The sequence below is a fragment of the Malurus melanocephalus genome, unplaced genomic scaffold (assembly GCF_030028575.1).
Source record: "Malurus melanocephalus ecotype Western Australia unplaced genomic scaffold, MMel_1.1 scaffold_132, whole genome shotgun sequence".
Classification (NCBI taxonomy): Eukaryota; Metazoa; Chordata; class Aves; order Passeriformes; family Maluridae; genus Malurus; species Malurus melanocephalus.
This window is the reverse complement of record NW_026623364.1, coordinates 717,786-744,819: the sequence shown is the minus strand read 5'-3', so window position 1 is coordinate 744,819 and position 27,034 is coordinate 717,786. Positions and strand designations below refer to the sequence as shown.

Here is a 27,034-nt window from a genome sequence, read left to right as displayed (position 1 = left end):
ATGGGGACTGCCTTTCCTCTCCTTGCTGTCAGTGCTTATGTAGTTCAGGAGCCAACAGCAACGTCATAAGGCCACAGTTACTGTTTGTACAGCCCACAGGAAGGGTTTACTTCACCCTGCTAGCCACTTAAGGGAAGGGGAGGTACCTTCAGTATTTGGGAATGAGGGGATATTTCCTCCAGGAAGGACCTGCTGCTGTTCCTTGTATTAGAAAGTTGGTTGAGTGTTGACAAATTCTATCTTCTATTCCCAATTAATTAGTGAGTAGTTTGTAGAGAGCCCCTTCTGGCAGCTGAAGTGTAGGATTTAAGCTCAATCTGGTTAGAGGATAGGATTTGCTTAAATGGAGGGTGTTCCCAAACAGCTCCTTGAATGGAAGATCATTCTTATTGTCAAGTTTTAATATGGAGCCTTTTCATGTGTGATGATCTCATGGATGAACATGTTTGGAACAGGTGTGTGGGAAGGAAAGGCTTGGATTGTGACAAGGAGAATTTCATCCAGCGCACTTGACTCATTGGCTTCTCTTGATGGAAGTCATGTGCTTCAGCTTCTTTCTGCATGTTTGGTTATCAATTTATTTTCCATTTAGAAACATATATAAATGAATAGCAGGTTGAATAAATGTGTATTTGTTATGCCTCTCTGCTAGAAGCCTGCTATACTTTAAATGCATCCCTAAAACTGAAAAAAACTTGGTATTCCCAGGAAGCAAATACAGACTGAGGTAGAGGTAGTCCATGATGAGCTTCATTGGTAGGGCTTGTTTGTTTTATTAGTCTTTAACAATTGCCCTATTGCACATGCTGTTAATGTGTTAGATAAGAATGTGTCTCTTCTGCTGCTTTAGTTCTTTGCTTAGATGTGTTTTCTTTCAGGTCATTATCAAAGGGCTGAGATGCAAAGCCTGGGCTTCAAGTTCTTTAAATACAGTAAATATGAAAAAATCCCAAGTGACATGGCAGTGGACTGTGACAGTAAAAATACATAGGTATAGGACATAATTACGCTTGGTTAAGTACTAGGGCTATTTAGTGAGGAAATAAAACTGGATTCCTTTATCATTGTCCTGGCGTTACTTGTCACTTGATATTTTTGGACTCAGAATTGTCAGAGTTTGGTTGTCTCGTAACAAATTTGGTGCAGTGCTCCAAGGCCCACATTACACAGTCTAAAAGCAGACTGAATCAGGCAAATTATGTCAGAATTTCAGTGAACTGACTGCTGTAGAATCACTTCTGCATTTTAAACATCGGTGGAGGTGACTTCAAAACAAACTCGGAAAAACAGGTGACTCTATTCTCTGGTGAGAAAAGTGAATTCTTTTATTCTTAAATATCTGTTTTGCATGATATATTACATATTCTCATCATTCATCCTGTACAATTTAAACCTGAGGTCTTGCTAATGGAAATCTCACCAGCCTCCCAGTACAGGCTCTCCATGTGACCTAAGAAGGTCAGTTGAGGCTGTRTGGAGCGCTTGTCCTGCTCTTCCAACCATGGATTTGCCCTTAACTGCTTTCAATAAACAAGTGCAGGCTCTGAGATCTGCTCTTCAATGAAAAAAGTTTGTGTCTTATTTTCAGTGCAGCCTCTGGCACTCTTCCAGCTGGTGTCTGTGAATGCAAAAGAGCACAGTAACTATCTTCATTATAATCCTGTCTGTTGCAATCTCTCTTTAGCTTTTTGCTGCTCTGTCCAGTTCTGGAGCTGTAGATCCAGAAGCAGCAAATAGACCTGGAACCCTTCACCCCTAAGTTTCTCTTAAGACACTGAGATTCCTGCTGCTTTGAATACATGTATTACTGTRTGTGCATCGATAGATGCGTAGCACRTGATGTGGTGGTAGTGATTTTTAAGGAGTGGTTTAAGTGAACACAGATCATGTTAATTGAGTTCAGCATTTCAAGGCATAAAAATGCTTTCAGGATGACAAACAGGTCTAAGTAATTTGTATTTCCAAGGTATCTTYGAGYRTGTGTTCAATATTCCAGTTAGTGCTGTGAAGCAATGCTGCCCACATAGTGAAGTTCTAATTGTTAAGGACACAAAGCTAGGATGTTGCTGGACACATTACGTATCAGCATTCCTAAACAGCAKTGGTAACTGCAGAACCACTGTTCTATTTTTGTGTAGTGAAAGCAAGGGTGAAGTTTCAGTTTGATTTAGCAGCAGAGCAGTGGGGAATCAGCTACTGGAAGTTAGAATAGGCATGGAATCTCCTTCAGTGCTATAGATTGCTTTCACTTGTTTTTTCTGAGAGTAAATTCCAAACAAAATAGCCATTTATAGAAGGTTAGTTTGCTTTATTGAGTAATTGTCATTAACCTGCATGGTTCTTTGAAATCAAAATATACAGGAGAACTGTTCATGTGCATTGGCCAAAGTTTCTAAATCAATAGGCACGTGGCTCTGTTTTGCAGCATCTGGGAATGTAGTTAATTCTTAACTTTAAATCTGGTTCCAAAGTAATWGCTAGAGCAATTTGCAGTAATGGGATGCAGGTAGTTCTTGTTTCCCCTCCCATGTCCTATTTGTAAAATACTGATGTGATTAACWTCTAGATTGTGGGGCAGATTCACTAAAACTGAACGTTCATGCACAGTCTCTTACTGTGCCATGATACCTTGCATGRTACAGTTTTCAACTCTTCCTAAAATCCTCAACTACATGCCATCCATTCTACAAACACTAAAGGAATGTAATGCCTCATTTGAGGTCTCAACCCGCTGCTTGTATCCCTGCTTCTCTGTAAATTCCACAAATGGCGGAGAGTTACATCCTGTTACCACCCAAGCAATCTTTCCTGAGCTGTGTTTGTAGTAGGTGTGGTACAGGAGATGTGAGGATTGTACTGTGGCTGTGACTCTGCATGGGTTACACTCCTGTCTCAGGTACCATCAGTGAATTACCTTGCATGGGTAGGTAAGGGCTGTCTTCTCTGGAACAAGTCAAAAAGCAAAAAACCACTGGCTTTACAGCCCAGCAGCAGTGCTTGGGTAGGAACACACAGGCAGCAGTTCAAAACTGATAGGAGAGAGCCCCTGCCAGCCTCCAGGAAGGGCCACTTCTCACAGTGAAGTTCTCAATTTCCTTTTACTGTAGTCAAACTAATCATCATGTCTTAAAGAATAAAGCTAAGAATGGGCTTCTAGTTGAATAGTTAGTGGATTTCAGTAATTTATGGGATGAGAAAGGCAGGGCAAAGAGGAAAGCAGCCTTCCAGATAGCAGTTTCTGCCATGGAACTCAGTGCTCTGTTGGGAATCTTGTAGAATTGCACTGGGGGGTAGCACATGCAAAGCTACGTTGAGGTCTCTCTCCTTTTGACAGGAGGAGATAATAAATTGCCAAAGGTGTTCCTGGCTGGGTGTCATAARCAGTAGAACAGCATCCTGCAGAGTGGTTCTCAAACAGCAATGGCTCAGTGAGACTGAACTTCTGAACTCTGCCTCTTCTCCTTCTCTCTTGCCTTTTGTTCCCTGGCCCTCCCACTCAAAGAAGTTCACAAACATTGAGAGCTRAAGGGAAGTGAAAGGAATGTAGCATAAATTCAACTATTTTTGCATCCTTAACTATCTACAATCTACACGAATGGGAACATTTCCATGCTGAGTATTCTCTCCCTGATTCAAGGACACTTYCTTTAACTTCCCAACAGACAACTCTGGGCATGTGCATTCTCCTACATGGAAGTTAAATCTGTATTGACATCCTGAGTTTTACTTTGCATTTAGTTTATGGTTTTTGTGGCATGTTGAGCAATAACGTAGTTTTTCATGCTGATTCTAAGAAGTGACTAATTTTTTTTTGTAGTCGGCACTGTATTATTGTCAGTTACTATGAAAGTTTTTCACATTATGTAGTTTTGGTGGTTAGTGCATTCCTTAATTTTGTTCTGAATGTTTCAGTATTATCTCTTTCTTTTCTAGGATGATCTTGCAAAATGAAGGCCCTCGTTCTCTGTTCAGAGGGTTGGGTCCTAATTTAGTAGGTGTTGCTCCTTCCAGGTAAGTACAAACAYGCACAATAAATGAAATACATCAAGGGATTTAAATTGTATTTGAAACAAGTCTTGCATCWGCAGTTATAAATAGTTAATTAGCAGCAAGAAGCCTTTGGTTTCTASGGTAATTTTTTGCCTAAGGAATTGAGCCATTTATGTACTCCAGAGCTCCAGGTATCTCAACCTTTCCTATCCTGTGTGCACTATAATAGTATTTACTGTTGTGTACTATCCCTTATGCGGAGTTTTGTCTAGTTAAAAAGAAAAAGTGCTTGAGGAGTTGCACATGTAAACTGGAAGTTTGGATCTTGGAAAATACAAAGGCAGACTTGGCTTTCAGTTAATCCATCATGCTCAGGAAGCAATTCTGTGACTGTAGCCTCATACACTGGGTATTCCTTCCTGAGTTCTGGTGAARCACAGCCTGGTGCTTCCCTGCAGGAGGAAGCCTGTTCTGAATCTTCAGAAAGGGTGAGACACTGGGTAAGATGAGAGACTTAGCAACTGTCCCAGAGAAAGCAGATCCAGCTGGGCTGGGCTCCAAAGGGTACTGGGGCAGTGCAGGGGCCGAGGATGTAAATTTGATCTAGTTGGCAGTGGCKGTGCTGTTGTCTGTTGCTCTGYATCAGCACAAATACCCCAGCTACTYAGCTGGTGCTGGCAGGCAGAGAGGAGCAGATTATGCCAGAGTTTGAATTTATCCTTGCATAGAAGTGTTAGCTGAAGTTCAGYCCAAAAATAGGACAATACATAGGAAGAGTGCTTTTACACAGCTTTGTCCTCACCCARGATTAAGTAATTACATTATAGAAACAGTTGCAGTTGTTTCCTGGCCCATATTTTTGCTCTTCTATTTAGAAGAGCCTTTATGCAGGGGGAATAGAGTTCACACAGGTTTTGTTCTTCCTTTGACTTAGTGTCCTGCTTTTGTTTATTTATTTTGTTTGAAAACATTTCAGTGTCCTGCACACTCTAATTTAGAGAGTATCTTAACTTTTCTGGTTTGAGGTATTTGGATGTTTCTGAAAAATATCATTAAACTGAACTTTAGTTTTGATGTGGTAGTGTTCGATAGATTCTCTGCATGAATAAGAGAAAACCATAATGGAGGAATTGAGTTATTTTTATTTTAGACTTTTTTAAAGGATTTAGGAATATCTCAAGTATTTTCTCATCACTAACTTAGCATTGCTGTTTGGAAAAGCTGAAGTTRATTCAGTAGCATTTTTGTTCTTGACACCTATTAGGTAAAATATCAGCACTCCCTCGTCTGGAGAGCCTGTACTTTTATATAATAGATTACGCTGTTCTATCAAATCTTCAATATTGATAATCAATTTAATAGCAATTTTTATCCAGGAATGGGTTCTATTGTATAAGTGACTATCCTCTAGGAGAAATATGCTCAATTAATAAGACAAATTAYCTCTTTTCAGTTAATTATATGATAAATCTTCTGTTTCCCTTTGCTTCTTCMCTCAGGTGAAATACTTAGCTTGTTGCCTCCCATCCACCATACCAAAAATGTCAACTTGATGTAATGTGTAAACTTTATTTATACGCACATCTTTATTTCCCTCTGGCTGAGTCTGTCTTCACCCWGTACTTCATTTCAATTAAGCATTAGCTAAGTGGATTTAACATCAGCTCTTTGTTTAAATAAGCTGTAGAGAAGCATGTTTCATAACACATCCAGTGTACTTAACTGAGTTCAGGTTCCATTTTGGAAATTACACCCATAAAACAAGCACTTTATCTTTTTTGTAATAAAGAAAAACATGTTTGCACAGCTAATGAGGTTAATGTCCTGCTTGGGAAAAATTGCACGTTCACTTTTTCTCTTGCAGRGGGGCACTTGTACGTTTAAAAAGACTGAGCTACAACCTGAAATGTGAAGTTTAGATGTGCTTAAAACAAGTTTTTTAGCTTTAGTGAGCAAAACCAAGCATTTTTATAGTACATTCAATTGGGATGCTGACTTTGTCTAGCTTTGTTTTGACACCAGCTCACAAACCTGAGTTAGCACAAGTTTACAACATTTTTCATGGTGTATTCAGAGACAAAACTCAGTGTCCATTACAAATGCAGAACTCTGGAAACAAAATGTGAATCTCAGCTTCACAGCTGTTCTAGCATTTARAGTATAAATATTTATAATCATGAGTTATCAACATTTAAATCTTAAATGCTATAGTAATAAGAATGTTGTTTGGGTTTTTTTTAAAGAAGCTGCATACTTGCCAGTTCTCTTTAAATTGTCTTGCTATTGAAATGAGTTTAGGTACATTAGAAGGAACTCGTTCTATTATTAGTGTTGAAGAATACTGGAACTTTTTCTGAGGTTTTCTTCCCTGGCTGAACTTCCTACTGTCCCAAAACCACTGCCACATTTCAAACTATCTGTCCTTCCCCTCGCTGATTGGAATTGAAAAAAGAAAGTTCAAGTGTCACATTTGGTTTCTTCTTTTCCATTTGTAGAATAGTCCCACTACTTTGCAAGCGTTAATYCTTGAGTAGGTCTTTACTGAGAAARGAAGTTTTAGCCCATGATTCTCTTCAGTTAGTGAATTCAATGGCACTGCTCATTAAGGATTTTGACATGCAAAACATAACATAACTTGGATTTTGTTYTAATTTTAGAGCTATATATTTTGCTGCTTACTCAAACTGCAAGGAAAAGTTGAACAGTATTTTCAATCCAGATTCTACCCAGGTACACATGATTTCAGCTGGAGTGGCAGGTAAGGATCTGTAACTTTTTAGCTTCATCCTACAGTCATATCTGCAAAATGAGAGGTGACAATAAATGTGGGAAAAAAAACCCCAACAAAACAGAACATGTTTGGTAATTGAATGATGTCTTTTTAGTGGTTATCTGCCTTGGCCTGTCAGTAAACAAACAGGCTCTCTGGAGCATATATGCATGAAACTGCACTGGGTGATAAATAAGTGTGTGTGAAYGTCTTCTCTAGAAAACCTGCATGCTTGCTTTTTCAATTATAAATTTGTGAAATGAAAAAGGTAACCTTTCAAAACAGTAACTTATTGCTCTGTGTGSTGTAAACATTATTTGTGTTGACTTCTGGTTTAATTCTTAACTTTTTTACCACCACTTTCTGCTACAGCTTTGTATATTTGACTGATTTTTGTCTTTCAGAAATATGCCTGCAGATATTTGTAAATTCTATGTTACATTTCTCCCTCCTTTGTTCRTATACCAGTCTATGGGAAGTTTGCTCTACCACTGAAGAGTCAAAGAGCAGATTTTTCATAGTTTTCATATATTTTTATCTCTGAAGAAATAATTTCTATTTTATATCTGCAGTGTAACTTTGGTTTATTTTAGCACCTTCCAACATTTGTTGCTTGATTTGTATATTCTGTGCTTTGGGATCATTTACAAGGAGGAGTTAAAGGCAACTGAGCTGAATTATGGTCCTGGACTTGTGCTGGAAAATCAAAACGGGCTGGCAATGCTTTACCTGTTGTTGCCTATGCCTTTCCTGCACAGAAACAAATTTTCAAGTTTTTTTTCATATGCCATAGCACTTCATAGGCACAGATGAATTTGGGCAATTTAATTGTTGAAGTTTTTATTTCCTGTAAAATTTTACAACCAGCCTATAGAATGCGTGTACCAGCAATCTGGAATGAACTGACAAATGTGTGATGTCAGAATAMAGAATAGGATTAGATTTCTATTTAATTCTTGCTAAAAATCTGATAGAAAAAGGTTCATATAGCATATAAAATACAACTGCCATGAGCTTTATACTTAAATGACACTAATGTTCATCTCTGGCACCTGAAATTTTGTGGTAGTTTTTCATGTTTAAGATGCCAGGAAAGCTCTTTTATTTTGCCCAAGTCAGGCAAGGAGAATGCAACGTTGGTTGGTTTTTTTTATTATCTAGAAGTGTGTGGTTTTATTTGTCAGTGAACAGCATGGGGAATGGGATGGAAGGGGAGTTAATGAAGAGTTTATCCTAATCAGTTAATTGCACCAAGAAAAATAAAGAGTCTTCAGCTCCTTGTCAAGGGAATAAAACATGTCTTTAAATTTAGGGACAGGGGAAGTATGGGTGATATGAACAAGTCTGTCCTTGATTGAAGGCAACTTGTGCATCTTGTGCAGTGCTGCAGCTGCAGTGCTGCACACAAATGAAAGGTCAGAGTGTTCCTCATCTTTGGAAGTTCTTGCCCTCATTCTGTAGTGAAAAGCACATTTATGGAGATGTGCTGTACTGTCATTTCCTGAGTGTTTGCAGGCTCAGGCTGTAGTCTGTCTTGGAATTCTGTAGCTGCTTCATTTCCAGAGGGTTGATGTTGTGCATTTGTACATACGACTGCAGGAGACTGGGGAAACATTGAGCCTTGATTTCTATTGAGCCTTGATTTCTGTTTACCTTTTTTACTTTGGTATACAAGTTTAAGTATTGAGCAGCTCTTGGGGCTGTTAACTTTCTCACACWTCCCAAGTTCTGCAGTTGTATTTCTAAACCACAGTCAGCAAAACAGAATGCTCAGTGCAGGCTCACACCATAGGTCTTGGCACTGTACAATACAGAAATTCTCAGTTTTTTTGACAAACAACATTTCAATACTCTGTTCTGGTGTTATTCTGATGTTTGAAAAGGRCTCTGCAGTTAAAATTAAAATTGCTTTCTTGGGAATGTGCTAACTTTGTTTTTGTAATTCTAATATATTTCAGAAAATGCACTTAAACCAGCTATTAACAGTTTTACCTGCAAGGTTTGTATTGCTGTATGATGCAAATCGCCTTAAAGAAATAACAAAATAACAGGGACAAGATCAAATGTGAGCTCTTATTTGGTTGACAGGTTAATACAGCAGATCATTGCAATATTTGCTTTGGAACCTAAGGTTTCAGAATTGGCAAGGTGGATAAATACTTCACAATTAGCAAAAAATAATCAGTAATGGTGTTTTTCTTTTTCAGCTGCCATTGGTTTCAGTAAGGAATTGAGTAATTCAGTCTTAAATGAGGGTTATTGTTTTGTTGGAGGTTTTTTGGTGGGTTGGGGTTTTTTTGGATATGACCTTTCTGTTTCATAAAGTCTAABACCTAATTAGCATGAAGTGGGATTTGCACTTACAAAGCTTTTCCTCTAGGTTGCAAAATATAGTAATGATGCAAAAAAAAAAAAAAAAAGACAACTGTAACATTGTTTTATGAAAGTACTGCAAATAGTGAACTTTAGTCAACTTAAAATTCTGTGTGTTTGTATCATGTGCTAATACATGTCTCAGGCTAGAGTGATGTCATTGTTAAATAAGGATTGGTTTATGCACATGGTGGTTTTGGGAGTGAAAGGCTGAGGGTATGATATTTTAAGCATTTTTTTTGTTGGTTGGTTTTAGGCCTGCTTCTTCCTTCTCAAAATACATATTTATAGTTTTAAGATTCTTGTACCAAGTTTGGTTTATGCCAAGGAGAMTGAATTATCTGCGTATTAGCAACTGATGCCTTATGCAAATAGAAATAAATGCTGTCGTCTTGCCATGCTAGTTTCCAGCATATAGTTCATGTCCCCTCATACCTAAAATATCTGTGTAGACATGAAGAAATACTCAGCAATCCTTTTTGCTTACTCCTCAGCATATCATGGTTCTCTTTTTGTGGACTAGGGCAGTRAATATGTCAGAGCTACAAGACTGAGAGTGCTTGCTTGTATGAAGAGAGTTGATTTCTGGACATTTCCAAGTTAGGCTAAAGTCTCAGATTCACTATAAACTCTGCCTTCTCATTGCACTCAGCCTCTCTCACCACAGAGAAGAAAAGCTGTAGAGAATTGAATGAGATACTTGATTCCTGTATGGCTTTCTTATTTGCTTTTTTAATGATTCATAGCCTCAGTCAGACAACATGGTTGCAAATCTGCTGCAAAACTACTTTGCCCTGTATGCTGTTGCTGTWTTTTCTAGAACTTTACTGGCATACCAACCCAAATGCAGATTTAAAAAAAAAATATTATTTATTAAAAAATAATTGGGACCACTTTATTACTTAGAGATTACATTACTTTTGCAAGGTTTTACTACTATGTACACAGTTAATTCATACCAAATAAAATGCWTACTTACTGATCTTAGGAAGTTGGATTTCATAAGGCATCTATCTTTGCTTTTTCAGTCCTAAGACTAAGCTAGCTTTTGTGAGTAATATTTTCAAGGGAGTGGGGAAGAAGGGTTCACTTGTAAATTTGCTATATAGGTAAGTATTTGGAGATGTAAAATTGAACTGCTGCAAATGAGCAGAAATTTCAGTACTCAGTGCATTTTACACATCTATTTTAATATCTGTGGCCTGTTTTGATTATTTTTCTTTCTTTTTTTTTCCTGAACTTTTACCTGCAAACAGTTAGATCTCCCAATAACTAATTGACAAATCCTTCCGCTGGGATTCGATTTGTACACTTGTGTCTGATGAGGTCACTGCTTGTTGTTATGATACAGAAAAGCCTGTGTCTATTTTAGGCATTTACTGTACATTTCTCCCGTGAAAAGAGTGAGATCGTGTCATCTCATGCTCCCCCTCCGCAGGTCACTTCCTGCAGCAATATGGACTAACTTAAACCTCGTGAGTACTGAACTGAGCGTCTCTTGCAGCCTCTAGTGTAAGAACCACACATTGGGTTTGTAATCTCTATTGAATAAACAACATAAGGGGAAGGCACTTCTAGCTTGAACTCAGATGATGTGCATTGTGCAAAGACATCACTTTTCCTTAACTCTGGTTAGAGTGATTTTTTTTTTTAATTTTTTTTTTCTGTGCAGTTCAGGGAAAGGTAGGAAATACCTTTCACTGAGAGCTGCTACTGTACTTAGCTCTGGCTAATTGAAAGCCCCTACTGGGTTAAACAAGGCATTTTGGTTTTTTTTTTTTTCAGTGTCCCAGAGCTGCCTTTAAAACACTGCAGCTGATATTCTGTGTTGTCACATTTATTTCAAAGACCTCTTTTCTTTTTCTTTTTTTTTAATATGTGTATATAATCTCCTTTCTGTCTCTTTCTGTTTACTCTTTTGGTTTTTTATTTTACTACTTCGGATTTTTAATTCAGCATTCCATGTTCACATGTGTCTGTGTCGATTACATTGGCTTATAGATAAAAAAGCACCAACCCTATCCTTTGAAATATGATGCCTAATGGGAATACCTGGGATCTTACCTGTCAGTAGCTGGTATAACTGAAAAAGTAAACTGAGATAATTCTGTCTGAAACTGGGTTACAATAAAATAAAACATAAAACTCCAGGAGTCTGGAATASTATTGCCAAATTTATCTGTACTTGTCACAAATCAGGATCTTTCTTGAGGATGTAACACATTGATAGGCATTATAAAGYATTATAAAATTCATTGTAGCTTTTTAAAAGAAAAAAAGAAACAATTGATGGAGCTTCATGGTAGTTGCTGAGAGCCCCAACCTTAATTTCTTTAACAAAAATTTTTGCTACAAATTTTCTGTATTTAAAAATCATCAAAGCTTATCTTCTCAAGGATCCCAAACGGTATGTTTCATGTTTTGGAGGGCATTTATTGGTGTCAGCATCACTCAACTCTTAATTCATTTTTCTTCTTCACTAACTGCATTTACTGCATTAGCTGTAAGAATTGACCTGTAGTCATTTCGTCTTGAAACCTGAGTAATTGAAGGCCCTTTGATTTGAAAACGTAGGGTTAAACTGTCAGTTTAGGCTTACGGCAGCCCTAGCTAAAAAAAACTGGCCTCRTTGCTGAGTGTCTGATCCTACTGTTGGAGGTGCTGCGTTTAAATAATGCTTAGAGTGACCCAAGGAGTGTAGTTTTGAGCAGAGTAGGGGCAGAATCCTATGCCAACCACTTTGCACTGGAAATTTCCAATATACTCTTCTCAGCCAGCCTATAAGTATCAGGCTSCTGCTGTGGGTGAGTACAGTCACTGCTGTCACTCAAACACTGCCACTGATGGTACCTATGCCTTGCCTTTTCCAGATTTAGGATCTGCAKAGACCCTAAGTTTGGGTTGAATAGGAAGAAGAAAGACTGTATGTTACAGTCTAACAGTAACAAAATTCCAAAACATGAAACTGAAATAGGAATACAAAAGACTTTTTGGCTTTGGTCACTTGTAATTAAGAACTAGGAGAGACTTAACTGATTTTGGAGAAAATATGCTGTTAGGGGGAATTAGTTATTTTTCCCCATGTTATTTCCATGCCTTTGTTGCAGTTCTGTGCATTTCCTAGTGCCCTTCACTCCACAAAGGTTTTGATTGGAAGTCAAAGAAAATGGAAACTTTCTTAGTGCTAGGGTAAAGAAATAAAAAAATGCCAGTACAATGTTTCCTTTCAGTGTGGTCAGGCTCAAGTGTTGCTGGAGTCAGTGGATTTTCTGAGACATTAAGTGAAGGTCGGACAGGCTCTGGCTACTTGAGCTACAGAGCCTGTTTTGCACATGTGGGAGTGTTTTACAACATCCCAAGCCTTGCTATGGCAGAGTAGTTCCCCAGTGCCTTGAGTTTTTACATAGTTATCTCCATGAAATAGAGATATAAAACACTTGGTTTGTTAGGATTTCGCTCTATTTTATGAAGTGTCCATATGTACTGAGATACAGGGAAAAAAGAGTAGTGTATCAACAGCAGGAAATTGCTTAGTTAAGAAGTTTGAAAATARTTTAAAAATCTATTKAATCAGAAGATGGAGCAGAAAGCTCCAGTGTTTTTGTTCTTCTGGTGTAGAAAACCAGCTCAATCTTAGTAGCTTCTGAATCTGGTAATTTGTTTTTAGAACTTGAACTGAAAWCCATAATGACCTGTTTAAGATTTGGGGGATGGGCACAGATCAAACCTTTGAACAGTTAAGATCCCCTGGCATTTCTGAGTATTGCAGACCTTTGTGTGCAATGTAAACCTAGATTGTGATTGAACAGGAGTAACTGTATGCAACCAGTTCTGCTAAATCTATTTCTGTGAGCTGTTACTGRTCTGATAAACGAGCTTATCAATAGCCTGTTTGCTGGATAAGTACCGTGCCCCAACCATGCACTAAGCAGGGTAGCTCTGTCCTTCCCCACAACCCCAGTCTATCTATCCCTTTGCAGGAGGGCAGCATGTCTTTGTAGTGATAAACCAGCCATGTGTGTCACTTAGAGAGCAAGTGTCTAAATTTATCATCTCTTGCCTGGCCATGTTCCAGCTTTTTCCTTTTCCTATTCTCTCCTGCAGACATGACACCTCATTGATGGTGCATGTGTGGTATTACAGCTCGAGATGATTTTTTTTTTTTAATTTTACTTTTTTTCAGAGCTGCCTTTCACTCTGCTTTCTCCTTCTCTCTTCACGATTGTGCAGAAGTAAGAGTGATTCTTACTTCTTTTTTTTCTTTTTTTTTTCCTTTTTCCTTTTTTTTTAATTTGTTTCCTTTTCTCTTTTTCTTCCTTTTTCTTTAGTGGACTGAAAATCAAAGCTTTAACCCTTGGCCCTTATGCAAACCTGAGTAGCTGCTGTCTGTCTGAATAGTTAGAAGTCATAGTATTTACTTTAACAATTTAAAGACTCATATGCTTATAAAAGTATTCCAAGGCCAGCCAACCATCTCTGCTTTGAATACTAAATAAAAGATTAGCACTCAAATTTAACTGCTCTTTATAGTTCARTATTAAAAGGTCTCTTAATTTACAGTAATAAATGCCTTTTAACTGCACCAAAARTAGTATTTATTCAGTCTGCATGCTTTTAAACTCGGATTGTATTTCAGGTAACCAACTAAATTGAGGCAGTGTTTTATAGCATCTCAAATTGCTATTGCTGTCTCTGCAATGCATTCTTAGTGATATTTTTGCCCAATTGGCTGATATTTGTCTAGTTGGCATTGCTGTTCTGTGGTGTCAAAACAGGGTTGGTATTAGATAGAGAACTGTACTTAATTTGGCATATTTTATATGGGGCATCTCTTGCTAAGAATCAAACTTACTCAATATTAATGTAAATTTTAAAAACTAGCTAASTTTATTGGCTGTATGGATTCACAAAAATGTCAGTAAAATGGGGACTTCGGAAAAATCAGTATAGTCCGAGTTTTTGCATCCACTGTACCTTACTGTGAGCGTTTGGAACRTAGATGCAGCTGTTCTTATGATATTATCACATCTAATTTTGTTATTTTTACATTTTTTAGGCTTTACTGCGATCACAACAACTAATCCCATTTGGTTGGTAAAGACACGGTTACAGCTTGATGCGAGGTAAAGTGACAATAGGAAATCTCACTGCTGTGATAAGATGGTCCTCAGGTGTTGTGAATCTGTTCTGCATCCCAAAATAGAATGAATTTTTAAASGTTCAGCGTTTCAGATTTGGAAGGTTGATGCTGCTCTCTCTACAAGTTATGTTATAATTTCTCTCTATTTTAATCCATTCTGAGACATGCCTAAGGCAATGTAGTAGACTGGCCACTAAATTTGGAATTAATTACAAGGTTAACAATCTCATTAAAATCATGTTCTACCAACCATATGCTTACATTTTTATTCAGTAATACATTCTCTTTAACTGTTGAGCTAAACATTCCTGAAATACGGATTAACTGTTATAACAAATGTTTAGAAAAAGGCCTTGAACATCCTCAGGGCTTTTTTGTTATGGCTTTTTTTTTTTTTTTTTGCATACCATGAGTTCTAGCCTAGAAAAAGGGAGAGACTTCTTTCATGGATAGAAACAGTAATTGTCTTAATGTGGGATAGTCAATGAATTGTTTGGACTTATGACAGAATTGACTACAAAAAGGGTTTATGATGAAACTTGTAATGAAAATAGAATTWTGTGCAAATAGGAAGGAAGACAGACCTCTGTATTCCCATCTGTTTAAAACTGTAGGAAGATGCTAGTATGATGCTATGTGACATGTGTCCATATGAGTTACCATAACTCCTTTAGAGGTTATTTGCTCTTTTATTCTGTGCCTGGCTCACTCAGACCTCTGCTGGCACCAGCCATGTGACTGCATTTGCAGCTGTAGTGAGGCACATCTCATGCAGTGTTATCATGGGTTTGCATAGCTGTGTACAGTGTTCTAGCTACTTCAATATGCGCAACTCAAGTCAGTGAGCAAGCTCAATATGGGACTAAAACTTTCTTTGCCAAATTCTGCTTGATACAGTCATGTCTAATGAGCATTTTCCTTGGCATCAGCAGTGGCTTAGTTGAATCAAATAACAGCTACTGGTGTTGCATTGGTTGCTGTGCCAGTTGTTTGCTGAGAGCTGCTCTTTGAACCCTTTACCACTGAATGCTGTGGAGCTCCTTATTGAAGCAACAAATCCATTATGCAAAAGGAAATGGTCATTTTTCTCATGAGTCGCTGACACTGATAGCCCATCTGGGAGCCTGTTTTCAGGCAGTTTAGCCCTTTATTGCAGAGAGCTGGGGAGGCCTGGAGTAGTTCAACATTTCTGTGTGATATTTTTTCTTTAGTCACTGTGTGAAGTTTGGCTTGGATTCCATGTAATGCTTTACCTGTGTTTAGTTCTGAAGGCCTTTGAGATTTCAAGTTCTGTGTGTTCTTAGCTCTGTCTGACTTGGAACCCMTCAACATCAGTGCTGGATATTTCCTAAGTCTTCTCATCCCTCCAAATCTGTTGAATTATTTTCCAGTCTCACTGGTTGCACCAGCTGATATCAGACTCGTTTTCTCCTTTTTAGGAATCGTGGAGAAAAGCGAATGAGTGCTTTTGAATGTGTCCGCAGAGTTTATCGCTCGGATGGTTTTAAAGGCTTTTACCGGGGGATGTCCGCATCCTATGCAGGCATATCTGAGACTGTTATTCACTTTGTCATTTATGAGAGTATTAAGAAAAAATTACTGGAGTAYAAGACTGCTTCTGCCTTGGACAATGAGGATGAATCAGCAAAAGAAGCATCGGACTTTGTTCGAATGATGATGGCTGCTGCCACTTCCAAAACGTGTGCAACGTCAATAGCATATCCCCATGGTAAGTGYGACATGTGCACGCCCAGATCCATCAAAAGGAGTCTTCTCTGAGATCTTCAGGAGTCAGAATCTGAGATTCACAGCCAGCTTTGGTTTACTTGCTCAAGAAATATTTCCCTGTGTAAATATCAGATTCAACAAGTCAACATGAGTATAGTGTTCAGTAATGGAAATGCTGTATAGTGGATATCMTCCATGGCCTTTTCTTAGGCAATGTTTATTTTGCCAAGGGATTTGCCAGGGTATGGCCCAAGGTACTTAGAGGTACTTTTTCAGCTGTATATTTTTCCATATACTCAGCAATTTTCCCTAATTTGCCAGCAAGTTCTTGTCCTCCTTCTAGGGAAGCAGGCTGTCTAATTTGTGTTGCAGTTGCACTTGATCTTCCTGCAAGTTATGTATACAATAAATTTGTTCATTGGCTGAGTATTAAATTAGTGTCAACTTCTGAGCTAAAATGCAAGCCCAGATGCAGTACTCTTCTGGGTTGTAGCTTAGCAAATCAATTTGCCTTGTTCAGTCACATATCTAATGCTTACAAAAATGTAACTTGTTCTCTTCTTACACATCCTTGGTTTGTTACTCTGTCTTCATCCTCCTTTTTTCAAAGAAGGCTTGTGAGATTGAGAATTTGCAGAGTAAATGTAAAAATCACTAATTGGTTGCTGGGGAAAGTAATGAAAAGTGGTGAATGTAACCACTCTTTTTTTTYTTTTTTTTTTTTTCCCACTGGTTTTCTTTGTACAGAGGTTGTACGAACAAGACTAAGAGAAGAGGGAACAAAATACAGATCTTTCTTCCAGACACTCTCTTTGCTTGTGCGAGAGGAGGGGTACGGCGCCCTGTACCGAGGTTTAACCACACACCTGATCAGACAGATTCCAAACACGGCTATCATGATGTCCACCTATGAAGTTGTAGTCTACTTACTTGATGGATAGCAGTGTGACAAGGCTTCCTGGAAGAAGGTGAAAGATGGAAAGACTAGAGTGGACCACTGAATGTCAATGCCAATGTGGTGGGCAAAAGGAACGTTGCATCAGGAGCAAGTGGCTGTGGACAAAAGAGAAGGTTGATTGTGGGCAACTCTGAATAATTTTGCTGCCTTTAYTGTGTGGTCTCTTGTCAATGTGACAAATGGGAACTGCTCCTTAGGGAATGCCTTCATACATCTCTTAATTCAGAATTWTTCCTTTCTTTTCATCTGTTAATCTAGACAAAGCCATTGAGTCATCTTCAGAGACCCGATGGGTGAGGGAGGGGACATAAAATATGTTCCTGGGCAGTCCTGTTCACTTTTCTTAGTGATTGCTCTCAACTACATCATTTTTGTTCTATTTTACTGCACAGGAACCTGTTGGAAGAATGGGCAAGACAGTACTTTTATAGCTTTCTATACCTGAAACTTCCTTTTAGTTGCTCTGAAGATTCATAAAGAGACTGAGGTAGTAGTCAGTGTGTAAAGTTCTCCATGTTGCTACCTCAAGAAAAATATGGTGCAGGGACCCAGAACAGTTATTTCTTCACTACRAAAGGTGATACCTGGTGTAGCTTTTGGTTTGATTTTGKTTTTTTTTCCCTTGACGTTTGAGCAGTGTTGTAGGTTAGTAAGAGAGGGTCTGATTGTTCAACTCCTCAGGTTATCAGTCTGTTAATGTTTGTGTATGTGGATTTCTAGTCCTGCTGCATCATCCTTTTTCTGTTCTGGAACTTAAGTAATAGAGACCTATGAAACATTGTCCTATATCATCAGTTTTCCTTGCCAACCTGTTCAGATCACTCAAGCAGCTAAGGAAGAAGTTGCTGAATGCTACTTTATAGCCTTTTTAGGGATTTGTAATGTGATGAGAAATCTCAATTAGTCAGCCTCCCACTTGTGAAGACAGGATTCGCACAGATAGTTTCATGCTGCCTAAGCACAAGCTGTATTACCCTTAAATGTCTGGCAAATCCTGCCTCGGATTACCAGTATTTATATGGGAGTACTGGGGGACAGCACATATCACTGTGGCTAGGGTGACCAGAAAGCAGAGACCAATTGAAGTTGTGATAGATCTTGTCAGTGCAGACAGCCTCTGAGGATGGAGGAATTGTAATTGAGATTTTCTTGAAAGCATTCCCCTTGATGATAATTGCTGTATCACTTCTGTCAGCTTGAGCCTGTGTACTGAACTGCACCTGACAGTATAACCTTGTCCTCCACATTGTCTGATTATTCAGGCATTGTTTTTGTTCCGTAAGCCAATTGCAAAATAATGCCTTGCATTCAGCAGTGAGGCTTAGCTGGTTTATTCTGTCATAATTTACAGAGTTTTCCAAAATCATACAACTGGAGTGTCAAGCAGTTAATGTTACAGGAAGTTTTACAGCTTTCCAGACAGGTGTCTTCTCAGTCTGCATCCATCACCYTTATGAGGAAGATAATCATTGTAAATTGGGGTCAATAGCTTTCTCCATATAAATGCTGCTACACTGGCATGGACAGAACTGTGCTCTCAGCTCTTCCAGTGTGGTACTTCAGTACACTTGAACTGTGCATCATGTGCAATGGCTTTATTTTATTAATGACTTCTTAATGCACTTTGTGGCCTTCTTAGGGCTTACAACTTTTCTTCCTCTTACTGATTATCTGGAATCAAGCTGTGTGTGAAACATGCAGATTGGTTTTAAACAAAGCATGTGGTTTGATTTCTGTGGAAGCTGTGCAGGAGTTTATGCTGTAAATCCATAGCATCTCTGTGGCAGTGGTTCTGTAGGCTCTATGTAAAACCTCAAAACTTGCAGAACAATCAGCCTGGGTTTTTCTCATTTACTTTCCTTTATTTTGACCCTTGTCATGCTCTCCACGCAGTGTCAAAGTATTTGAGTATTTAATGTAATTCTCTGTATGAATTTCTGATCCTCTAAAAGCCACCCATAGTAAGTAAAGTGACCTTGCAGTGCTGCATTGATTTCCCTGCTCAGAAAATGTTCCCTTTTTAAAGACAGAGCATGGTCTGAGGTGTGACCATGGTGAACTTGATTGTCTTAAGAAGTGAAAGGGGTGCTTAAATGTATTTTAAAGTGGGCTTTTTCTAGTAGTCTCTCTAGGAAAAGAGAAGAGTATTTATGACTGACCTAAGCCTTGATATGATGCTTTTGTTTAGATAAATAAATGGAGGAACAGTGACTTACTGTCATTTTCATGGTGTAGAATGTGGGTCACTCTTCAGGTTATCCAGATTACTCAATCATAGCCAAAACTTAAATTGGCCAAGACCATACTCAGCTTTGGAGTTTCGTGAATCCAGTGGACACTTGGAGTAGCCTAGGCTTCATGAGAGTTACTGCCCTCTGTTTGGGTACATTGTCCCTTGGTTCTGTGTTTGTCTCCCRTTCCTGGGTATTGCCTGGAATCCCCTGGGTACTGTGTGTGTGCCTTCTCTGGGTGAGAGCAGAGCCCCTGGAGTTGATAAGTAGGACATGTTAACAAGGACAGTTAAATATGGGAGACAACAGCTAAAAGCAGACAATCAGCTTATTRTTCCACCTCCTTAATGGGTGTTCCAGCATTGTTTTAAACTTCAGGGTGATCGTTTTGGCTTCCTTTATATTACCAAACATAACCCCAAAATTTCTTGGGATTTTTTGTTATTTTTAAAATATAAGTACCTGCAAAATTACCTCTGATATCTTTCCCAAAGACCTTTAAATTATTTATATAGTTTTCTTGGTATTTATTATAAAAACTCAAAGGGAATAACAAGATATTTCATTCGATAATATCTTTAACTACAGAGCTGAAAGCAGTGCATTAAAACTTCCATTAGCTTGGTCATCTTGGTTTGTATCTGGATGTCATGTTTTTATCACAGTTGTCTGTGCTAGAAGGAAAGGGTGTGTGAAGAACTGTCAGTAATTAGTTCATTAATGAATTGGTGGCTGATTTCCCCCGCTGAGGTCAGCCCCGAGCGCTGGTGCCCGGTGGGKTTGGTTGGCAGCTGCCGTTCCCCAGCGCGGCCGCCAGGTGGCGGCGCAGCACGCGAGTCAGGGCCGGGCAAAGCCRTGGCAAACTGAACGGCGGGAACGCAGCTCCTGAGCCCCTCCAGCCCTGGAGTGCTGTGCGGAGGGTGATTCTGCCTGTCTGTCCCGATTGCTGCTCTGCCCGGCTGCGAGTGGGTTTACACTTTGTGATTATAACTGAGACATCACCTGTCCACTTAGCCATTAACACTGCCCCCATCTCTGTTTACATAACGCACTCCGCATCTTCTCTTGCTGATTGAGATGTTAATGACAGCGGATTGTTTGTTTGTTAATGACAGTTTCTGCTATTCTGTTTTTTTTCTTACGACATCTGTAACATTCCTCAGACTGTAGCATTGTCCAAGAATGCTTCCAGARACAAAAGAGTGGAGAGCCTTTATAAATGTTGCTTCCTGTTTAAACTGTTCAAATTTGGAAAACAAGCTGAATGCTGAAGTGTGCCTAGGTAAATGTACTACTTTTTTCAACTTTGTCTGTTAAGACTGAGTTATGTTTTCAGTTCTTCTATTTAAGAGTCTGCCTACCCTGCATATGTGAACATAACTATGCCCTCAGAGTCATAGCTAAACACTCACAGATGACAGWTTGAGAATACTTCAGTACTCATGTGAGGTTTGCTATTATTCTTGCATACATGTAGTTGGCTGTAAACTATGTGCATTTACTCTGTATTTGTATAGTTAACTTTTTGTTTGGATTGCTTTAAACTTCAAAGCAAATTAAAATTATGTGCTTCTATTCAAWTGTTGCCTTCTGTGCTAAACTGTAGACTATTTTTAACCTTTTAATTTTTCTATTATTGATACATAACAGTGCCTGGACAGTTGTGATTAAAAATGAAAAATTCATTAGGAGATCCCAGTGACTCATTATCCTATGCCATTTTATAGTAGCTGAAAATAATGTATGTGCATTGTACCTTTAATGTGGTCTTTTTGGAGGGCTTCATGGATGGCTTAAACTATTGATATGTGTTGGTGCAGTTGGATTTGAGCACTGTTTTCGCTGCAGAACCGAGGGATCCTGTCTGTCAGCTGAGATTCAGGAAGTGGTGACCACAAAACTCATATCCATTGAAAGTTCCAGCTAACACAGGCCACTGCTGACAAAACTGAAGGGTGGTAATTCCTTAAAAYGCTCAGAGTTAATTGCATGTGTGGTTATAATCAAGTCCTTGAACCTGACACGTTAGATACTGTTTTTCTTGCAATAATTGGTGTTTGATCTGAAGTCTGTCCTTGACTTCCTCACAAATCATTCTGCAWATGCACACATGGGGTTTGTTTGGTGACTGTGTGCTGATTTTCCCCCCTCAGTGTGTGTTCTGAAACTGGATCTTCGCAGCCTCTGATATRGAGGTAGGCTGGATGTCTCTGATTTGATTCTTTCAGCTATTCAAAACTCACATTAAACCAGCACATCTGTGATAACTTTTTTCTTTCAGTAGGTGTTATAGTGAATTGCTCTTTWCTTTGCTGTACTTTCTAGCTCCCAGGCCAGCCAGGTGATCAGTYGAATGGAACCAGTACAGGCAAGCAGCATGCTTATCCCTGACACATCTGAATTTATTGCCTCTAACTGGCATAGCTATAATTGTCCCTAATTGATCTTTCACTTTTACTCTCCAAAGGAGGCACTTTGTCAGGGCAGAGCTCAGAGTGTGTCTGTGGGGATGTTTTGATGTTCATGCTGCTTTTACAGCCTGTTCTGCTRGAGGGGTTGTGTTGAGCTTGCCATGGTCAAAAAGGTTGTGTATGAAATGAAGGTGTATTTAAGGTTCTAATTGGTTGTGACTTGGCATTGGTGCAGCAGTGCAGTCTGACAGATGCAGCCTGAAAGCACGTGAGGCTTAACAATGATGTCTTTCACAAAGAAAAGCCCTTGAATTTGATAATGCACTTACACTAAAATAAAATGTATTTCCAAAGACAAACACTCCCCTCATCTTGCATATGCTGTTGCCAGCCACTGTGCTCTGTGCTGACTCAAACATCCTTATCTTCCTGCACAGCTTCTGGAAAAGGCAGGAAATGCCAGGACTGGAATCCAGTTTTCATAAGCAAATTGATGCAAACAAAATGGTGTCTTGAGCTGTAGAAGAAGGATTGGAGCACAGKAGATTCTGTTAGTGTAGATGGAATATTTCAAGGGATGCTCTTAAGACTGGGTTCACTGCTGCAGAGGCACCTCAGTGATGTGTGAAGCTGACTAGAAGTTTTCCAAGACAAACTAAAATGCAAAGCAATCTGTTCTGAGACTTGGTCATTCTTCCAAACTTCTGAAATACAATGTGCCAGTGGGGCAGCAAATATTTTAAGGGTTCTGTCAATTCACAACTGTCACTATGTAAATAGAGACTGGATAATAYAGAATCAGTGTTTAAAAAGGAAAACAATTAAATAGGAAAACTACAGGCTTATGAGACTGTAGCAGAGTTATGAGTACATTCTGCAAAGTATGTTATAGGCATAAAGGTAACTGGCCAGTAAGCAAGAATTGCTGGTGTTTCAAAGAAGCTGATGCTTATTTGTGATCATCTGTGTTTCACTTGAAGTAAATGCASGAGACCCAATCCATGTCAGGGTTTTGTGAAGCAATGTGATGYGGAGCTACAATCAAAATTTCCAGTATATTCCAACATGGGTAACATCTTTGTTTAGAGTGCAAGTGTTTTGTAATGAGCACTGTTGGATTGGTTGCGAGTACTGCAAGTTCTCGATGGCCTCTGAAGAAAACTGGTCTTGGTCTTGTCCAAATCATTTGATATGGTCAAATTTTTTAATCTTTAAGCACTTTATCACTTTAATTGAACAATATAAGTTATCACATTGCTGATCTGAATCTTTCCTGGTCTAGTGCCAGGTGATGCTTTTCTGCCAGCATTATATTTTTGTCACTGAGGAATGACATTGTGGTTAGCTAAGGTGCTAGGAGAGAATAGATGGCTTTCATAGGGAGTGTCCTGGGCTGGCTCATCCTGGTGCATTCCTGTTTGTATATAGTGAGGGTGAGTTTCTGCATTAAGTAAAGATCTGGGGAAAGTGTGTGGACACTGCAAAATTTTCAAGAAGCTGTCCTTTCCAAGTTACAGGCTGAGCATTTCTCTGAAAGTAAAAAATCTGGAAGCTGGGCATATCTGAGTTACAGCAATAGAAAGCAGTATCCTTGCCATAACCAGAAGAAACAGGTAAAAATAGAGTGGAAGAAATGAGTAGGTAATGTGATTTGGTTTGGTTTTATTACTGCTTTTATGATCTCAGCTTGGATGTGGCATAATATTTTTAAATGGAAAAGGTGTCCCCTTTGTCAGCAGTTCTCACCTAATGGAAAAAAGCTCTCCAAGTACAACTTTGCAGAGTCTTTATCCCAGTTCAGCTGTGCTACATGCTTCCATTGAGAAGGTAATATTGTGGATACTTTCCAGAGCTGTTTCTAGCTCCTCAAGGCCTCCACAAGAATGCCCAGTAGAAATGTGTCTGTGAACTCAGATCACTTCCCTCTAAAGAAGCAAGATCAATTCTCCCAGGACTGTTCAATTTTCTCTCAGAATATTCATTTTGACTTTGGCTAAAATGAGTATTAGCAAACACCTTGAGGATGTGGTGCTGAAGGGAGAGCACACCTGAGACAAGGTGCTCCCAGTTTCTGTAGTTTATCCTTTGGATGGGGTAAGGAAGTGAATGCTGAGGAAAGAACAACTCTGTTCTTGCTAAGAAAGCCCAGTAAGTGTGAATCTCTACCCAGAAATGGGTCATTCTTCAAGGAATTCTCTGAGAAGTCACAATGGATTTCCCTAGGTGTTCTCTTTTCAGTCTGTCCAGGAGTGAGGTCTGCTTGGGGAAGAGTTTCCTTCCTCATTCCTTGGAAATAGTTGAAGACACATCCTGCTGTTAAGACTTTCACTGCCCAAGATGCTGCTTCCTGCAGAAAATTCTTACTGATGTGAAAACAATTTTTTCCTCTGGCTGCTAAAGAAAGGCAAGCAAGGAAAACTTGTTTCTGAGTTGGTAAGTTTTCAGTTTACAGTTCTTAGTTACTTTCATTCTGTCATTTCTGGAGATATTTGTTTCCCTTCTGTCTCTTGGAATTTGGTTAGCCCCAAAAGTTCAGAGTTCTGTTATCCTGCACTGCCACTGTAAATGGTTTTGGCCTACTCAGTGACTTGCAAGTTGATTTGGGGAGCTCCAGCTGGATTCGTGCTGAATATGCTTAGAGACTTGGAAATATGCTTTGAATTACTTGAAACAAGAATGATCTATTATCATTCACACGTTTTCCTGCGAGACTACTTGAGGGAAAATACTGAAAAATGACAACCATTCAGCTCTGCTTGAAGGGTGGTCCAATATTATTCCCTCATTCATTCAGGCAAAAGACAAAGATTTAAAGTGCTTTCTTTGCAATACTAAAAAAAAAACCTTAAAAAAAAGCTTTTTTTAAGGAATCACAAAACCAATATAAAAAATATTGACCTTTCCCCATTAGGGAGAAGAATATCTACCCTAGTCCCTAATTGTTAAAAACCAAGAACATTGCCAAAATTTTATAGCTTGGATGTAAATGGAATATTGCCTCTTGAGCAGGAGCAGCTTAGAGCTGTTAAAACCACACACACACTTGGCCACACAGGACTGAACCAGTTAGAGCCAGCAYTCCCCAGAGCTCAGGGCAGCCAGAACTAAACTTTCTTCCTATCACCTTCTTTCCCAGGATAAAAAATTGTTTCTTTATGGCAGGGCAGGGACYCTGGAGTGGTCCTCAGGTGTGATGGGATATTTCTGTGGGACAGCATTCTTGTAGTTCTCAGGCTCTGAGCTTTATAGCCCACCAACTTGGGCTGTCACCTATCTCACCCTCCACAAAAAGGTGGTCAGAATTAATTTGGGAGGGATGGGATTTTTAGAGGTGACAGACATGGAAAGATGCTGAAAGCTGAGTAAAAGTATGAGAATTCTGGCTTACCAGAAAAGACAAAAAGAGATGATCACCCCCTCCCTCCCAATAACTTAAGAAAATAAATATTGGTGAAACTTTTAGCTGTATTCATCCCTAGCTGCAGAAAGACCTCTGTTATTCATATGGAGAACTGGCAACGTGTGGTGGCAGTATCTGCCAAGCTTCCTATTCCTGAAGAGGAAATAAGATTGGGATTCAGCACTGTAAATCCCTTCCTAAAGAAGGATTCAGGCAAAGAGGCAGCATCTGGAGAAAGCAGGGAGTTGCCACGGTTTTGAGCTGCTGCTTTGATGAGCTGGGATGAGCAAGGCTCTGAAAACTGTAGCTCTCCTGATTTGATTCTTTACTAGATGTTTATTTCCTGATGTATGTTTGTACAGCTTTTCTTTCATTTGTATATTTTTGATTATAAAARCAGTACTGGATGGAGGAAACTATTATTTCACTAAGTACAGCAGTTTTTCTACAAGAAAACTGAAGTAACATGGCAAAAAAAAAAAAAAAAGCTTCTAACAGAAACATTCACAAACATCCTGAGCTGACAGACTAAACAGCATTCTTGGGACTGAGCAAGAAGCCTGGCAGTCTCTGCTAAAGACAGGGTAAGTGCAGAATGTCAGCGAAGTCACCCTGAAAAATAATAGGTGGGCTGTACATAAGAGGATAAAGTGGGTTAGGTTGGAATGGGCTTTAAATTCATCTTGTCCCAGCCCCCATGCCAAGGGCAGGGACACCTTCCACTAGACAGAGTTTTTGATACTGAACCTGGGTAATTCACTCTGTCACATGAAATTGAGGCAAAGACAAAAGGAAAAGAACTGAGGTTTAGTCAGCCAAGCTTTGCATAAGGGAAAATGAATTATCAGCTCACTCCACTGCAGGGAACAATTTAGCAGTAGTGTTCTCAACATGGTTTATTATGCTTARGTAGGTTTAGAGATGTGTTTCTACAGAAAGGACTGATGAGGTGACCACAATATGAAATTATCTAAAACCTCACTGTTAGCTGTAGTCTCCTATGGAATAGTGTTGAGGGAATTTGGATTATGATGATTATTATTGTTGTAACAGTGAGGAGTGTTAATCATGAACAACCTGGTCTAGTGGGAGGYGGCCCTGCCCATGCCAGAGGGAGTTGGAATGAGATGATCTTTAAGGTCTCTTCCAACTCAAACACTTGTRTAATTCTGTGATCAGAACCTCTTGGTGCCAGCTACAGATGTGAACCTTTGGCATGCCAGCTGCCCTCTAAGCAGGCCCTAATTAATGCAGTATATTTCAGATTACTACTAATGCATGTAAATTAATTTTCTGCAAACCAAGAAAAATGGCACAAACTAATTCTTGATTTATCTTTCTCTTGGTTTAGTTGTTGAAGATTTAGGAGTGGTAGTGGGAAGAAAAGCATTCCCACCTGTAATATCTGATTTGATTTAACAGAGTTGTAATTTAGCCTGTTAATTTGAAGTGTTACCAAGTGGTTCCTTGTGAAAAAGGAGTGTAAGTCCCGGAGACCCAGAGGGACCAGTGAAAAGGTGCCTATTTTTTAAAAAAGGTCATTCTGAACATTTGACTCTGAAACTGGGGGCTTGTTCTTGACCTTGGGATTTCTGGTTTCTGGGCTGAGGGTGATCAAGAATATTGAAAACAGAGCTATAGAGGACTACCCATTTTCACTTATTATGGGAATTGATAGTTTTGCAAGTATGTGAAAATTTGATCCAGTGTACAGTTTGCTTTTTCTGCCAGCCAACCCTCTTATTCATGTGCAAACGACTGCACTTCCCCCTCTGGGCAAAATGGTGAATTTGCTCAGGCCCAAATATGTCTTTTCACAATGAAACTTTACCCTCTTCTATCAAAAGCAGCTTTTTTTCCTACAGTAACATGGCTTTCCCACTGTTTTTCTAGTCATAAGAATTTCAGTGCAGAAAGAGTGGTGTGGTGTTATGGGAATTGCATACCAGCTAAAGCAATTCCAGTCATTGTTCTCCCAGCTGTATTTCCACCCCTCCACGGACCCCCCACTTCAGCTTTTCCAGGTTAGCGGG

At 39.1% G+C, this 27,034-nt stretch overlaps 1 protein-coding gene across 1 annotated transcript in view; it reads left to right on the top strand.

Moving 5' to 3' along the window:
• The window catches only part of SLC25A36 (solute carrier family 25 member 36), a 29,452-nt gene extending 8,687 nt beyond the window's left edge, over positions 1-20,765 (top strand). Inside the window, exons 3-7 of the mRNA XM_057370766.1 lie at positions 3,934-4,011; positions 6,648-6,748; positions 14,190-14,256; positions 15,713-16,002; positions 16,749-20,765. Of these exons, the coding sequence (XP_057226749.1) occupies positions 3,934-4,011; positions 6,648-6,748; positions 14,190-14,256; positions 15,713-16,002; positions 16,749-16,942 (730 nt within the window). The 3' untranslated portion in view covers positions 16,943-20,765. The remainder of the gene's footprint in view (positions 1-3,933; positions 4,012-6,647; positions 6,749-14,189; positions 14,257-15,712; positions 16,003-16,748) is intronic.
• Positions 20,766-27,034: the final 6,269 nt, after the last annotated feature.